This window comes from Zosterops lateralis, assembly GCF_965231275.1.
Source record: "Zosterops lateralis genome assembly, chromosome: 29".
In the NCBI taxonomy this organism is placed as follows: Eukaryota; Metazoa; Chordata; class Aves; order Passeriformes; family Zosteropidae; genus Zosterops; species Zosterops lateralis.
In genome coordinates, this window is record NC_139789.1 from 5,025,146 (window position 1) to 5,040,488 (window position 15,343).

The 15,343-nt window shown below is 50.7% G+C and overlaps 1 protein-coding gene across 1 annotated transcript; it reads left to right on the forward strand.

The window, feature by feature from the left end:
- Positions 1-354: 354 nt before the first annotated feature.
- LSM4 (LSM4 homolog, U6 small nuclear RNA and mRNA degradation associated) lies at positions 355-9,550 on the forward strand. Its single transcript, XM_083880267.1, has 5 exons — positions 355-419; positions 626-667; positions 784-882; positions 5,894-6,077; positions 8,011-9,550. Exons 1-5 carry the CDS (start codon positions 417-419, stop codon positions 8,097-8,099), a joined length of 417 nt encoding a protein of 138 aa, XP_083736393.1. The 5' UTR covers positions 355-416; the 3' UTR covers positions 8,100-9,550.
- Positions 9,551-15,343: the final 5,793 nt, after the last annotated feature.

Consider the following 15,343-nt stretch of genomic DNA (forward strand, 5'->3'; position numbering starts at 1 on the left):
TTTTACCGAGCACCGGGAGGTTCCGTGCGCCGCGCAGCATAAAGGGGTTCCGCTGGTCCGCCTCAGCGTGGGAGTTGGGGGGGGGTTGGTTAAATAAAACGCTCACCTTGAGATTCCCGGGGGTTTCCTGGTTGTCTGTGAGGGAGTGAGAAGTGAGGCCGCGGTACCGGGAGGTCCGGAGAGCGTCTCGTCCATTCCCGGCGCGTCCCGTCCCGGGCGGTGCCGCCGTAAAGGCGCGGACCGAGCGGCGCGGTGCGGCCGGGCCGCCATCCGCGCTCTGATTGGCTGCGGCGGGACCGCGCCGCGCTCCGATTGGCTGCGGCGCGACGACGCCGCGTTCTGATTGGCCCCGCGCGGAGCCGGGGGCGGTTTGAGCGGCAGCGCCCGGCGCGGCGGCGGCTCCCGGGTCCGGCACGATGGTGAGCGGGGAACCGGGAACGGGGAACCGGGAACGGGGCTGGGGAGGTGGATAGAGCGGAGGGGAGGGCCTGGATCAGCTCTAACCACCCCCCCCACTAGGGATGGCTTTTCCTGTGCCGCGCTCCATGCTCGGCTCGGTGTACCGAGGCCGGTGTCCCGTTGTCGGCCGGTGCCTGAGGCCTTTCTCCTTTCTTTCCCCCCATAGTTGCCCCTGTCTTTGCTGAAGACGGCGCAAAACCATCCCATGGTGAGTACAGGCCTCGCGGCCCAGCCCCGCTGCCCTCCCCGGTGCCGTGCGGTGACACCGGGCAGGTCCCGGTGCCGGCGCTGGGCCGGCGCCTCTTGACCGGTTCTCTCTCGTAGCTGGTGGAGCTGAAGAACGGGGAGACGTACAACGGGCACCTGGTGAGCTGCGACAACTGGATGAACATCAACCTGCGGGAGGTCATCTGTACATCGCGGGTAAGGGCGGAGCACCGGGTACCGGGCAGGGGTCACCCATGGGAACACCGGGCACCGGGCAGGGGTCACTCATGGGGACACCGGGCACCGGGCAGGGGTCACACATGGGGACAACGGGGCACCAGGCAGGGGTCACTTACAGCAATGTCCACAGCACTGGCCATTGGTCACCCAGGGCGGTGTCCATGGCCACCGGGCAGTGGTCACCCATGGGGAGCCCCTGGCACCGGGCAGTGGTCACTCACAGGGGACATCCAGCCCTGGGCAGTGGTCACTCATGGGGAACACTGGGCACTAGGCAGTGGTCACCTATGGGGAGCCCCTGGCACCGGGCAGTGGTCACTTACAGGGGACACCCAGCACCAGGCAGTGGTCATTTACAGGGAACACCCAGCCCTGGGTATTGGTCACCCAGGGCAGTGTCCACAGCACTGGGCAGTGGTCACCCACGGGGACAACAGGCACTGGGCAGTGGTCACTCATGAGGAGCCCCTGGCACCGGGCAGTGGTCACTTACAGGGGACACCCAGCTCTGGGCAATGGTCACTCACAGAGAACACCCAGCCCTGGGCAGTGGTCGCCCATGGGGACACCCAGCACCGGGCAAGGGTCACTCATGGGGACAACGGGCACCGGGCAGGGGTTACTCAGGGGGAACACTGGGCACTAGGCAGTGGTCATCCATGGGGACACCCAGCACTGGGCAGTGGTCACTTACAGGGAACACCCAGCACTGGGCAGTGGTCACCCACGGCAATGTCCACAGCCCTGGCCAGGGGTCACCCAGGGCAGTGTCAACAGCACTGGGCAGGGGTCACCCATGGGGACAATGGGCACTGGGCAGTGGTCACTTACAGGAAACACCCAGCACTGGGCAGGGGTCACTCATGGCATTGTCCACAGCCACCGGGCAGTGGTCACCCAGGGCAGTGGTCACCACGCGTTGCGTCCACAGGGAACACCCAGGACCAGACAGGGGTCACCCCAGTTACTGTCCCCAAAGGTTCCTCTGTCCCTGTAGCCAGGCTGGCTCTGCTGTGGCTCCTGTTGGAAGCCTCTGTCTGAAATGCAGATTTAATATAACTGTTAACAATGTCCATGTAATTAATTATTGATGATGCCATAAGGAAGGAGCAGCCTTGTGTGTGTGTGTGCAGTGACTTTCTGCACATCACAGGGAGTCCCTCATCCCCCTGGGTGAGGAGCTGGAGGCCTCGTGCTGTGATGCTGATCCAGGTTTCCCAAAATCCAGAGCCTTTACCTCTCCCAGGCAGCCTCAAACACCACAATCTCATTTATTCCCTGTCTCTCTCCTCTGAGTTCACCCACTGAGCCTGTCTGGGACCTTTGCCCTTGGCCAAAGTTGCTCCAGGAGATTGGGATCTGTGTTTTGAGCTTTGACCTCCATCAGAAATGTCTGGTCTTGTCCCCTGTGGGAAGCACAGATGGATGAAAATCCAGCTGTTGTTGTGTTTTCCCAGCCCTGGAATGCCAGAGCTCCACGGGAGAGGCTGGCAGGGATCCTTGTTCTCCCAAAAATCCCCCTGCAGTCCCCTCCAGGTCCCTGTTGTCTCCACAAAAGGAGTTTGGAGTGCTGGGGCACATCGTTGTGACAGAGGAGACGCCCCCAGCGAGGCTTGGGAGGGAATTTTGGGGTGGAATTTTGGAATTTGTGGCTGAATCTCGAGGTCGTGGTGGGACAAGGAATTGCTGTTGAATTTAGGGGGAGGACTCAGAGGATGTGACAGCAAAGCCTTACCCATGCCCAGGACACAAATGATAATTCCTTTTTCCTTGGAAATTTGTTTCCAAAGGCTCAGTGCAATGCCTGAGCAGCAGCTCGGGTTTTATTATTTATTTTATTATTATTTATGATCTGGAAGGATCACCCAGAAGGACACGGAGACGTTGGAGCGAGTCCAAGATGATCAGAGAGGGATGGAGCAACTCTCCTGTGGGAAAAGGCTGGGAGAATTGGGATTGCTCATCCTGGAAAAGAAAAGCTTTGGGGTCACCTAATTGTGACTTCCCAGTGCCTGAAGGGGCCGACAAAAACATGGAGAGAAACTTTGGACAAAGGGGGTGGAGTGACAGGACACGGGGAGTGGCTTCAGACTGACAGAGAGGGCTGGGTTAGATGGGATTTTTTGGGAAAGAATTCCTCCCTCTGAAGGTGGTGAGGGTTTGGGATGAAAATCCCATCCCTGGGAGTGTCCAAGACCAGATTGGACAGAGCTTGGAACAACCTGACACAGTAAAAAGTGTAGAATTAGATTAGTATTTTTAACCCCTTCCAACCCAAACCATTCCACCATTCCTTGATTTTACAACCTGCCGCAAACAGCAGAACCACCTCAAACCCCCCCAAATCCCTGGTGAAGGTGGAATCTGGTGGGACTGGTGACACTGGCCACTAGATGGCACGGGGACAACGAGCCTGGAACTGTTTATACCAAGAGCAGAGAGCCCGGAACGAGGAAACCACAAACCCTGGAGCTCCATCCCTTCCTGCATCCCGAGCCAAAGGAGCAGCCAGGCACATCCAAGGCAGGGCGGGGTGTCTTTTTCTCTCTCTCTCTCTTTTGGAAAGGGAATTGTTGCTCCTCTGCCTCGTCCTGGGCTTGCCCGTGCAGGCAGAGCTGCCCCAAATAACTCTCGGGGTGTGTTTTCAGTGTGGGGTGGAGGATGAAGCTGCTGTGCCGTCCCAGGAGAGCAGGAACTGGTTTCACCTCCTCTCCTGGGACGCTCACAGGAGTTTTATCCACATCAGGATGGTTGGGTTGGAGCCATCCCAGCTGCAGACAGGCCCTGCTGGAGCCAGGACCAGGCGGGTCTCAATCTCCTCCTCCCATGGTTACATCATGGTCAGGGAGTTGTTGTTTGAGGCTTTGGGGTTTTTTTATTCCTCCTGAAAATCTGCTGGCTTAAATCCTAGAGAAGCCCAGGAAAAAAAAAACTGAAAGCGACGCAGGGGATGTTGCTACAAAAATAATCACCTGAAAATTTATTTTAATTTATTTTTTTAAATATAAATATATATAATATGTGAGCTCCTTCTTTCCCTCAGCTGCTCTGGAGGATCAGATCCCACAGCCAGCTGGCTCCAGAGCTCTCACTGCTCCCTCCACACCCCAGAGGAGTGAAGGACTGAGGTGACTCCCAGCTGCAGAAAAATCCCAGCCACAGCTGCCTTTTTTTTCCTTTACAGATTTGGGTTCTTCACCATTTTTAACTCATGTCTCTTGAATCCACAGCTGCCTTTTTTTTTTCTTTGCAGATTTGGGTTCTTCACCATTTTTAACTCATGTCTCTTGTGCTCACTTTCAATTCCCCTCTCGTGCGAAAAGAAGGGAAGAAGGGCTTTGTTTCCTTATCCTCTTCTTCTGACATTTTTCTGCCACAGTTTGAGGGAGCTGGGGAACAAATTGAAACTACAATTGTCTGTATTTTGGGGAGTTAAACCCCCCCTTTTTCTGTATTTTGAGGAGTTAAACTCCCCTTTTTCTGTATTTTGGGGAGTTAAACCCCCCCTTTTTCTGTATTTTGGGGAGTTAAACCTCCCCTTTTTCTGTATTTTGGGAGATAAACCCCCTTTTTCTGTATTTTGGAGAGTTAAACCCCCCCCTTTTTCTGTATTTTGGGGAGTTAAACCCCCCCTTTTTCTGTATTTTGAGGAGTTAAACTCCCCTTTTTCTGTATTTTGGGGAGTTAAACCCCCCCTTTTTCTGTATTTTGGGGAGTTAAACCTCCCCTTTTTCTGTATTTTGGGAGATAAACCCCCTTTTTCTGTATTTTGGAGAGTTAAACCCCCCCCTTTTTCTGTATTTTGGGGAGTTAAACCCCCCCTTTTTCACACCTGCTTACAGATAATCCTCCCAGAGCTCTTCTCTCCATAAATGGCTCAAAAATACCCTAAAAATGACCCCAAACCCACCAATTTTTTGCTGGTGGCCTCATGTTTTGCTCCCTGACAGGATGGGGACAAATTCTGGAGGATCCCTTGTTTCCTCACCCTCTTTTTCTGACATTTTTCTGCCACAGTTTGAGGGAGCTGGGGAACAAATTGAAACTACAATTGTTTGTATTTTGGGGAGTTAAACCCCCCCTTTTTCTGTATTTTGGGGAGTTAAACCCCCCCTTTTTCTGTATTTTGGGGAGTTAAACCCCCTTTTTTCTGTATTTTGGAGAGTTAAACCCCCTTTTTTCTGTATTTTGGAGAGTTAAACCCCCCCTTTTTCTGTATTTTGGGGAGTTAAACCCCCCCTTTTTCTGTATTTTGGGGAGTTAAACCCCCTTTTTTCTGTATTTTGGAGAGTTAAACCCCCCCTTTTTCTGTATTTTGGAGAGTTAAACCCCCTTTTTTCTGTATTTTGGGGAGTTAAACCCCCTTTTTCACACCTGCTTACAGATAATCCTCCCAGCAAAAGCTACTGGAGCTCTCCCCCCTCCATAAATGTCTCAAAAATACCCTAAAAATGACCCAAACCCACCAATTTTTTGCTGGTGGCCTCACATGTTGCTCCCTGGCAGGATGGGGACAAGTTCTGGAGGATCCCTTGTTTCCTCACCCTCTTTTTCTGACATTTTTCTGCCACAGTTTGAGGGAGCTGGGGAACAAATTGAAACTAGAGTTGGTTTGTATTTTGGGGAGTTAAACCCCCCCTTTTTCTGTATTTTGGGGAGTTAACCCCCCCCTTTTTCTGTATTTTGGGGAGTTAAACCCCCCCTTTTTCTGTATTTTGGGGAATTAAACCCCCTTTTTCTGTATTTTGGGGAGTTAAACCCCCCCTTTTTCTGTATTTTGGGGAGTTAAACCCCCCCTTTTTCTGTATTTTGGGGAATTAAACCCCCTTTTTCTGTATTTTGGGGAGTTAAACCCCTCCCTTTTCACACCTGCTTACAGATAATCCTCCCAGAGCTCTTCTCTCCATAAATGGCTCAAAAATACCCTAAAAATGACCCCAAACCCACCAATTTTTTGCTGGTGGCCTCACGTTTTGCTCCCTGACAGGATGGGGACAAGTTCTGGAGGATGCCGGAGTGTTACATCCGGGGCAGCACCATCAAATACCTGCGGATCCCCGATGAAATCATCGACATGGTGAAGGAGGAGGTGGTGTCCAAGGGCAGAGGCCGTGGTGGGATGCAGCAGCAGAAGCAGCAGAAAGGCCGTGGGGTTGGAGGAGCTGGCAGAGGTAAAAATCCATTTTATTTTATTTTATTTTTATTTTTAATTTTTATTTTATTTTTATTTTTATTTTATCTTTATTTTTATTTTATTTTTAATTTTTATTATTATTTTATTATTATTTTATTTTATTTTACTTTTATTTTATTTTAAATTTTTAAATTATTTTTAATTTCAATTATTATTTTATTTTTATTTTTTTATTTTAAAATTTCATAATTTTTTAAAAATTATTTTAATTATTTTAATTAATTTATTATTTTTATTTTATTATTATTTTATTTTATTTTTTATTTTATTTTTAATTTTTTAAAATTATTTTTAGTTTATTATTTGATTAGTATTATTTTATTTTTTAATTTAATTTTATTATTATTTTTTAAAATTATTTCTAATTTTTTATTATTTTATTATTTTATTATATTATTTTATTATATTTTAATATTTTTAAAATTTTTTAAATGTTTTAAATTTTTTTTTATTATTTTTATTTTATTATTTTCCCCAGCTCATAGAGAGGAAGGAGAATAACATCCCTACCTTTTAAACTTCCCATTTTTTTGTACAAACCAACAACTCCTGTATTTAAAACCCCACGGGCTGTGTCTGGGAGGAGCTGGAGCTGCTCCTGAGCCGGATCCAGTCGAGCCAGTGCCTAAAGCAGCCCCAGCCAAGGCCCAGGAGGATTCCTGCCAGGGATGGGCCTCTCTCCTTCCTGGCCTTGGGCAGGAGCTTGAGAGAGTCTAAACTTGACTATTTCAGCTCCTCCTGCCTCCTTTGGGAACCTGGCCCTGCAGAATTGTAGTTTAAACAAAACCAGAAAAAAAAAAAAAAGCTGTTCTGGGTGAAAAAAGGGAAAATAAACCAAGTTCTGCCAATGGAAGTGAGAGAAAAAAAATCATCTCCTCCTCCCCTTAAAATGGAGCTTTGGATTTCCTGATTTGTTGATGTATTTATAGTAAAAAAAAAAAAAAAATTAAAAAAAAAAAAAGGCAAAACTATCTGAGAGTTTTGAGTTCCTCCTGAAAGATGAATAATTCATATTTCTGATAAAAGAGGAGGTTTCCACTTTGGAAAAAATAGGTCAGGACAACAACAACCCTTCCCATTTTATGGGGTTAAATGATCCCAGGGCATTTCAGATGGGGAAATTCTGCTCCTTTTTCCCCCCTTAATTATCCTGCAGGAAACCTGGGAAATGTTTCTTTTCATTTTTGGGGTTTGTGGTCACCCCAAAACCCTGGGGCTGCTCTCGGCAGTGGGAGCTTAAAAATCCTGAATTAAATTGTAAAAGGAGCTTTGGAGATGGGGACAGGGAGGGGTAAAACAACCAAGTTTTTTTGGGGGTGAAATAAGTTTTTATTGGTAAAACAAGCAAGTTTTTGGGGTAAAACAAGCAAGTTTTTATTGGTAAAACAAGCAAGTTTTTTGGGGTAAAACAAGCAAGTTTTTTGGGGTAAAACAAGCAAGGTTTTGGGGTAAAACAAGCAAGTTTTTTGGGGTAAAACAGGCAAGGTTTTTGGGTAAAAAAGCGCAAATTTTTGGGGTAAAACAGGCAAGTTTTTTGAGTAAAACAGGCAAGTTTTTGGGGGTAAAACAAGCAAATTTTTTGGGTAAAACAAGCGAGTTTTTTGGGATAAAATAGGCAAGTTTTTGGGGGTAAAATAAGCAAGTTTTTGGGGTAAAATAGATAAGTTTTTGTGGTAAAATAAGCAAGGTTTTTGGGGTAAAACAGGCAAGTTTTTTGGGGTAAAACTAGCGAGTTTTTTGTGTTAAAAAAGCACAAATTTTTGGGTAAAAAAAGGCAAGTTTTTGGGTAAAACCCCCAAGTTTTATGGGTAAAACAAGCGATTTTTTTTGGATAAAACACAAACAACTGAACTCTAATTAATTTCTGTCTTACAGGGAACATTTTTCACCTCGTCTTTTCTGCTCCCCAGGTGTGTTTGGTGGCCGTGGCAGAGGAATCCCAGGCAGTGGAAGAGGCCAGCAGGAGAAAAAGCCGGGCAGACAATCAGCCAAGCAGTGAAATGTCTGTACCTGAACCAGGGGACAAATTTTGGGTTTTGTCACCTCTCAGGGTGTCCAAAAAAAAAAAAAAAAAAAAAAAAAATTTCCCTCTCTCCTTCTGTTTTTCCATCAGAATCAGAGCCCAAATTTTTTTTTTTTTTTTGGAAGCTCCTCATGGTTTGATTTGGTGGAGTTTCCACTCCTTGTATTTGATAAATCATTGGAAATGTGTTTTTTTTTTATTTTATTTTTAATTTTATTTGTGGTTAAGGATCGAGGTTCTGCTTTCTCCTGAGAGTGATTTTTTTTTTTTTTCTTTTTTTTAATTTAAAATATTTTTTTCCTGTTCAGAGGTACCAGAAGGAAGGCAAACACTTTCTGGATTGTTTGGAATTTTTTTTTTCTCTTTTTTTTTTTTTTTTTTTTTTTTTTTTAATACTTGAAACTGGGGAAACTCGTTTTGTTTGTAACAGTTTTGTTTTGGTTTAAAAACACTGAACTTGTTGAGGATGTTGTGTCTGTACGTGAATAATCCTAAAAGTTTGGGGTTTATTTTTTTTTTTAAACCAACAAACTTTTAAGCTGTTTTTTTTTTTTTCTTCTCCTGGCCAGTGAATTCTGTTTTCTCCATTGATTTAAAGGAGGGAATGAACATTGGCCTTCAAGGCTTGTTCCCAAGAGAGTTTTGTGACAAATGAGTGTTTCCCAATTAATTCATTGCTAATTTGACTTCAGATTAGAAGTTTCCTTCAAATTAACATTTTTTTCTTTTTTTTTTCTGTGGGTTTAGTTATTGTGTATTTTTTTTTTTTTTTTTGCACGAGGCTGGTGCTCCCCTTATTCCTCATGGGGGAGATTTTAATTTTCTTTTTTTAATTATTATTATTATTTTTTTGAAAATCAACTTGAGTTGATATTTCCACTGATTTATTTTCCCCCCTCCATCCTTGCTCTGAAAACTCCCTTCTGCTGTGACAACAAATCCTGAACTCTTGATGATATTTTGATATTTTTTCAACTTAATTTTTTTCCAGTCCTTGGTGATTGACCTCACCTGTCACTTCCTTCCCAACCACCAATTATTTTCCCTTGGGGACACAGAGTGTGAACCTGCAGGTCCAGGAAACTCCTGGGAATTCCCAGGTCAGGTTGTTCCAAAAGTCTTCCACCCCAAAATACAAAAATATCCTGGTTGATCCCAATTTGAGCTCCTGCACCGAGGAAAAGGGGGGAAGAAACAGCTCTGGGTGCGCCTCGACCTCCCTGGATGGATGGATGGATGAATTTTGGGGGGAAAAAACTGTTTTTGAGCAGGTTTTGGGGGTTTGTACAATTGGTTCTCACCTTGGAGCCTCTGCCGTCGCTGCTGTGCTGGAAAAGGAGTGAAGAACTTGCTTTTATAGACTTATTTTTTTAAATGTTTGTAAAATTGAGCGCAGTGGTGAGTGAGAATAAACCTCCAGCCTCTTCCAGCTGCTTCCCTTTGTGTTTCTGTGATGCTGCTGAGCTCAAAACCCTTCCCTGAGCCCTGGAATTGGAGGATAAACCCCCAAAATATTCTATTTCCAACACCCCAGCCACATATTCCCCGTGGAGCTCAAAACCCTTCCCTGAGCCCTGGAACTGGGGGATAAATCCCCAAAATATTCTATTTCCAACACCCCAGCCACGTATTCCCCGTGGAGCTGTTCCTTACTCCGTGCTCATCCCAGGGAGCCAATTCCAGGGGAATTGGGATGGGGTGATGTGTCCTCCTCCCTTCTCCTGGAAAACTCCTTGTGGCATTTTAACAAAGGCCAGGCTGTGTCAGACTTTCCCTTTCCCGACCTGTTCCCTCCCTTTGGATCATCCCTGCAGCCACAGAGGCTCCGTGTGCTGGGAAGGGAAAACAGCTCCAGCCCTGCTGGGATTTAAGCTCTTTTTATTTTATTTATTTTTATTTTTTTTTTTTCTGGCAGGAGAAATTCCTGACTGCAACAATGGGACCTTTGGCTCCAGCTCAGGGGTAGAGTCCTCCAAGTGTTCCTTATCTCCTGGGCTGAGCTCTGCAAGTCAGGTTTGGTTTTATTACACCATTTAACAGCATTCCCTGCCTGCTTCCCCCTTTTTTTCCATTTTCCACCTCTGCAGGAATATTTTTTTTTGTCCCCAAAGGGGCAGCTGGGTGGCAGATGGTTCTGTTGGAAGGACACTGATGTGACACTCTCAGCCCGTCACTTTTTGGGCCAAAAAACAAATTTCTGCCCCAAAAAACAAATGTCTGGGGGCCGTCCCTTCCCTTTGGCAGCGCAGGGAGATTAAAAAAACAAACAAAAAATATTATTTAAAACAGGGAGGAGCGAGATAAAAGCAACAACCAGAGAAGAGAGAGGGAAAAAAAAATAAAATATTTGAGCTTGGTGTGTGTGGGTGCAGAGCCTGGCATGGAAAATACCCAGCAAAGGCCACCCTGGAAACTCTTCCCAGGATTATTTTGGTGGCTCTGGAGCTGGTGGCAGCCCCGACAGACGCAGGTTTTTTGTGTCTGTGTCTCTCTCTGACCGGCCCACGGTGACTCAGAACTTCTGAGCCTCACAGAGGAGGCAGCACAGGAATAGTTACACACCAGCGACGCGGAGGGAGTGGCCGCCGAAATATTTCAGGGCTGTGCTAAGCAACTAAAAATACACGTCAAACCCTCCTCCTCCTCCTCCTTTTTCCTTTTTAAATCTGTTTCTCTCTTTCTTTTTTTTTTAAATTTTTTTTCTCTCTCTCTCTTTTTTTTTTTTTTTTTTTTTTTTTTTTTTTTTTTTAATTTTTGGTTTTGATTCTCAGAGGCCCCCGGGGGTTCCTTGGGGACAGGGCAGGTTTGGGGACAGGCACTGACAGCTGTGACTTCTTGTTTTCCCGGCTCGGTTCCTCTCTCCCTGCCTGTGGCAATGACTAAGAGGCAGCTTCTCCCCTGCGTGCCCAGCAGTGCCTGCCGTGCAAATCCTGGGCTGCAAACCCTGCTCCTTCCCTTTTCCAGGAAATCTGGATTGCACCCCCTGGTAACCCACGGGCACCTCGTGTCCAGCCCGTGTTCTCATTGTCCAAGTGCTTTGTCTGGAGGAGGATCAGGCACTTCTGGTGTCGTGGAGCTGGTGGCACATGGGAAAAGGTCCTGGTGGGACACAGGGAATGGAGCTGGTGGCTCAAAGCTAATGGTCCTGGTGACACTCAGGGAATGGCCCTGGTGGCACCAGGGAATGGAGCTTGTGGCACTCAGGGAAAGGCACTGGTGGCACTCAGGGAATGGAGCTGGTGACAGACAGGGAATGGAGCTGGTGGCACACAGGGAAGGGAGCTGGTGGCACAAAGGGAAGGGAGCTGGTGGCACACAGGGAACAGTCCTGGTGGCACTCAGGGAATGGCCCTAGGGGCACACAATGGCCCTGGTGGCACAAAGGGAAAGGTCCTGGTGGCACACAGGGAATGGAGCTGGTGGCACACGGGGAATGACCCTGGTGGCACAAAGTGAATGGAGCTTGTGGCACTCAGGGAAAGGCCCTGGTGGCACCCAGGGAATGGCCCTGGTGGCACACAATGGCCCTGGTGACACTCAGGGAGTGACCCTGGTGGCACTCAGGGAATGGCCCTGGTGGCACACAATGGCCCTGGTGGCACACAATGGCCCTGGTGGCACTCAGGGAATGGCCCTGGTGGCACACAATGGCCCTGGTGGCACACAATGACCCTGGTGGCACACAATGGCCCTGGTGGCACACAATGACCCTGGTGGCACACAATGGCCCTGGTGGCACTGTTGGAGGACAACAGAAGCCATGAGGATACTCTGGTGACCATGGCCTTGCTCAAGCCTCACTTCAAGGCCCAGTAGTGGCACTGGGCTCACCCCAAATCCTTACCCAGGCTAAACACAGCCCGGCTGGCAGGTGGCAGGACACCCTGTGTGTGACTCAGTGATTGCTGACACCTCCAGGAACAGCATCTTCAGCCACCCCGCCGTGGGGACAGCGGCACTGCCACCAGAGCTGCCTGCACAGGGACCTCCCCACGGCTCTGCGGAAGGGGACACTGATTCACGTCCCTCATTAAACGCTCATTAAGAAAATGAAGCCTCCAGCTCGCTGCAGGCGTTGGGTTCTCTCTTCTTTGGGGACACACAGCACGGTGACAGGCTGGGAGGGGACACAGCAGGACAAACCCCCTGGGGATGCTGAGACTTTTGTGCTTGTGGGGCTGCTCATGGTTCACATCCCTGACCCCTGGGAGGCCCCAGGACAGGCTGGTTCCTCCATGGAGCTGCTGAAAGCACCGCAGGCCAAAGCTGGGTCTGCTCCCCCTGGTTTTGATGTGGCCAAGGTGTGTGTCCCCAGGTTTGGGGTCCCCAAGAGGGGTTGGGGCAGAAGGAAAGGGGAGGTTTGGTTTTTTTTAACCTCCTGCCCTGGTCTCTTGTCCCTCCCTGGCCGGGTTTGGTCAGGATGGAAAGTCTGAACCTGCCGGGCCGGCTGTGCCCGTAATGAGGGGTTTGGAGAGGAAACGGGGACGGGGATTTACCTGGGAGCTGCTGCTCACCCCGGACACCGGGACCGGCCCTGCTGAGCCCCCGGGACACCGGGACAGGCCCAGGACACCGATACCGGCCCTGGTGAGCCCCGGGACACCGGCCCTGGCTCAGGACACCGGTGACAACGGGGACACAGAGATGAATCCGCTCTGCTTTAGCTGAGATTTAATAAACTGCGTTTATTTGGGATTTAATTAACAGCAGCTGGTTTGGGTTTTTTTTTTTTGTTTTGTTTTGTTTTGTTTTGTTGTGGTTTTTTTTGGTGGTTTTTTTTTTTGTGTTTTTTTTTGTTTTGTTTTGTTTTGTTTTGGTTTTTTTTGTTTTGGTTTGTTGTTTTGGATTGGTTTTTTTTTGTTGTTGTTTTTTTGTTTTTAGGTTTTTTTGGGGGGGGTTTTGGTTTTTTTTGTTTTGTTTTGTTTGTTTGTTTTGTTGTGTTTTGTTTTGTTTGTTTGTTTTTGGGGGGGGGGGTAAATCCTGGTTGTTCCCTCGTGCCTCAGTTTCCCCGGTGCTGTCCTAGCCCTGTCCTGGGTGTCATCCTGGGTGTCCCCTGTGCCATGCTGTCCCCAAGCCCCCTGCTGTCCCCACACTGTCCCCACCGACCGTGAGCATCAAACAAAACCACCACACCAAACCAGGAGCTCCAAACCACCGGCAGCACCGGGTGTGCCGCCCCTGAGTATCCCCCCTACCCCTCCCCGGGGGCGCTGACACCGCTGATTTATCTCTCTCCTTATCTCAGACCCCTGGGAAACATCTGGCCGCAATTAGGGGCGGTTTAATGAGCGTCACCCGGTGTCCCCGGTGTCCCCGGTCGGGGGGGGTTTGGCGGAGCGGGGGCCGCATCCTGCCCGGTGATGGGGTTTTGGGGGGGGGATACCGGTGGCCACCGGTGTTTTTTCCCCCCTCTCCACTCCCGGTGACGTCAAGCGCTGACGCCGATCCGCCCCCTCAATCCGCCCGCGGGTTTGGCCGGTCGTGACGTCTGTCACCGCCACCGCCGTTAACTCCTTACCCGGTACCGCCTGCACCGGGCGCGTTGTGCCCGCGGTGTGTTGGGACCGCCTGGAGTCACCGTGTGACACCCCCATCCCATCCCATCCCCATCCCATCATCCCCATCCCCATCCCATCCCATCCCATCCCCATCCCATCCCATCCCATCCCATCCCATCCCCATCCCATCCCCATCCCCATCCCACCCCATCCATCCCATCCCCATCCCATCCCATCCCATCCCATCCCATCCCCATCCCATCCCATCCCCATCCCATCCCCATCCCATCCCATCCCCATCCCATCCCCATCCCATCCCATCCCATCCCCATCCCATCCCATCCCACCCCATCCCCATCCCATCCCATCCCCATCCCATCCCCATCCCATCCCATCCCATCCCCATCCCATCCCATCCCATCCCCATCCCCATCCCACCCCATCCCCATCCCATCCCATCCCCATCCCATCCCCATCCCCACCCCACCCCATCCCCATCCTGGTGACACAGGACAGGCTGTGACAAGGGGACAAGGCACACAGACCCTGCTATGGGGGCACAGTCGGTGGTCTGTGTCACACGGGTGGTGGCCTGGCTGTCCCCAGAGGTTCCCCTGTAATCCCCACGTGTGGCGGGGCCTGGCAAGGTGTGATTGTTTATTTATTTGTTTGTTGTGCTCATTCTACAGCCGGGGGCCGGTACCGGTGCCCAGTGGCCATAGGAGAACCGGTGCCCAGCGCTGGTGGCCGGTGCCCGGTGCCGGTACCTGGAGTCCAGTGCCAGGAACCGGTTCCTGTGCCCGGTCCCGGTTCCCAGTAGCGAATTCCCATACCCGGTTCCCATTCCCGGTGCCTGGTTCCCATGCACAGTCCCGGTGCCTTGTGCCCGGTTCCCGGTACTCTATGCCGGTTCCCCGTGCCCTGTACCCGGTGCCGCTCCCGTGCCCGGCTCCCGATTCCCTGTGCCCGGTCCCAATGTCCTGTTCCCGCTGCCCTGTGCCCGGTTCCCATGCCCAATTCCCGGTGCCCTATGCCCGGTTCCCGGTGCCCTGTGCTCAGTTCCTGGTGCCCTATAGCCGGTTCCCGGCTCCATTCCCGTGTCCGGTTCCCGCTGCCCCGTGCCCGGTACCCGCTGTCCTGTGCCCGGTACCCTATGCCCGGTCCCCGGTGCCCTATGCCCGGTGTCCTGCGCCCAGCTCCCGGCACCGCTCCCGTGCCCGGTTCCCATGCCCAGTTCCCGGTGCCCCATAGCCGGTTCCCAATGCCGTGTGCCCGGTCCCAATGCCCCGGTCCCGGTCCCGTTCCCGGTTCCCGCTCCCCCTCCCTTTGTGCCCCATCCGGCGGGGGCGCGCGCCGCGGGGGCCACGTGACCCCTCCCCTCCCCTCCCCCCCCCGCGCGCTGACGTCATCCCAGGGCCCCGCGCGCTGTTGTCCCGTTTACCCGCCGGTCTCCGCGGCAACGGGGAGGGGGCGTGGCCTGGTAAAACGAGGGGGCGTGTCCCCCGCCGCCCGCGGAGGCGTCGCCACGCCCCCTTCTATGCAAACGACGGCGGAGGAGGACGTCATCTGCAGCCAATGGGAGCGCGGCGCGGTGAGGTCACCCCGGCGTCGCCCGGCTATTTAAGGGGGCGCGGGAGGCGCGGGCGCGGCAGACGCGTGTGCGCGCGCGCAGGAAGCGGGGCCGCGGCCGGTGCTCACCGGGCACCCCCCAAACCCCCTCCC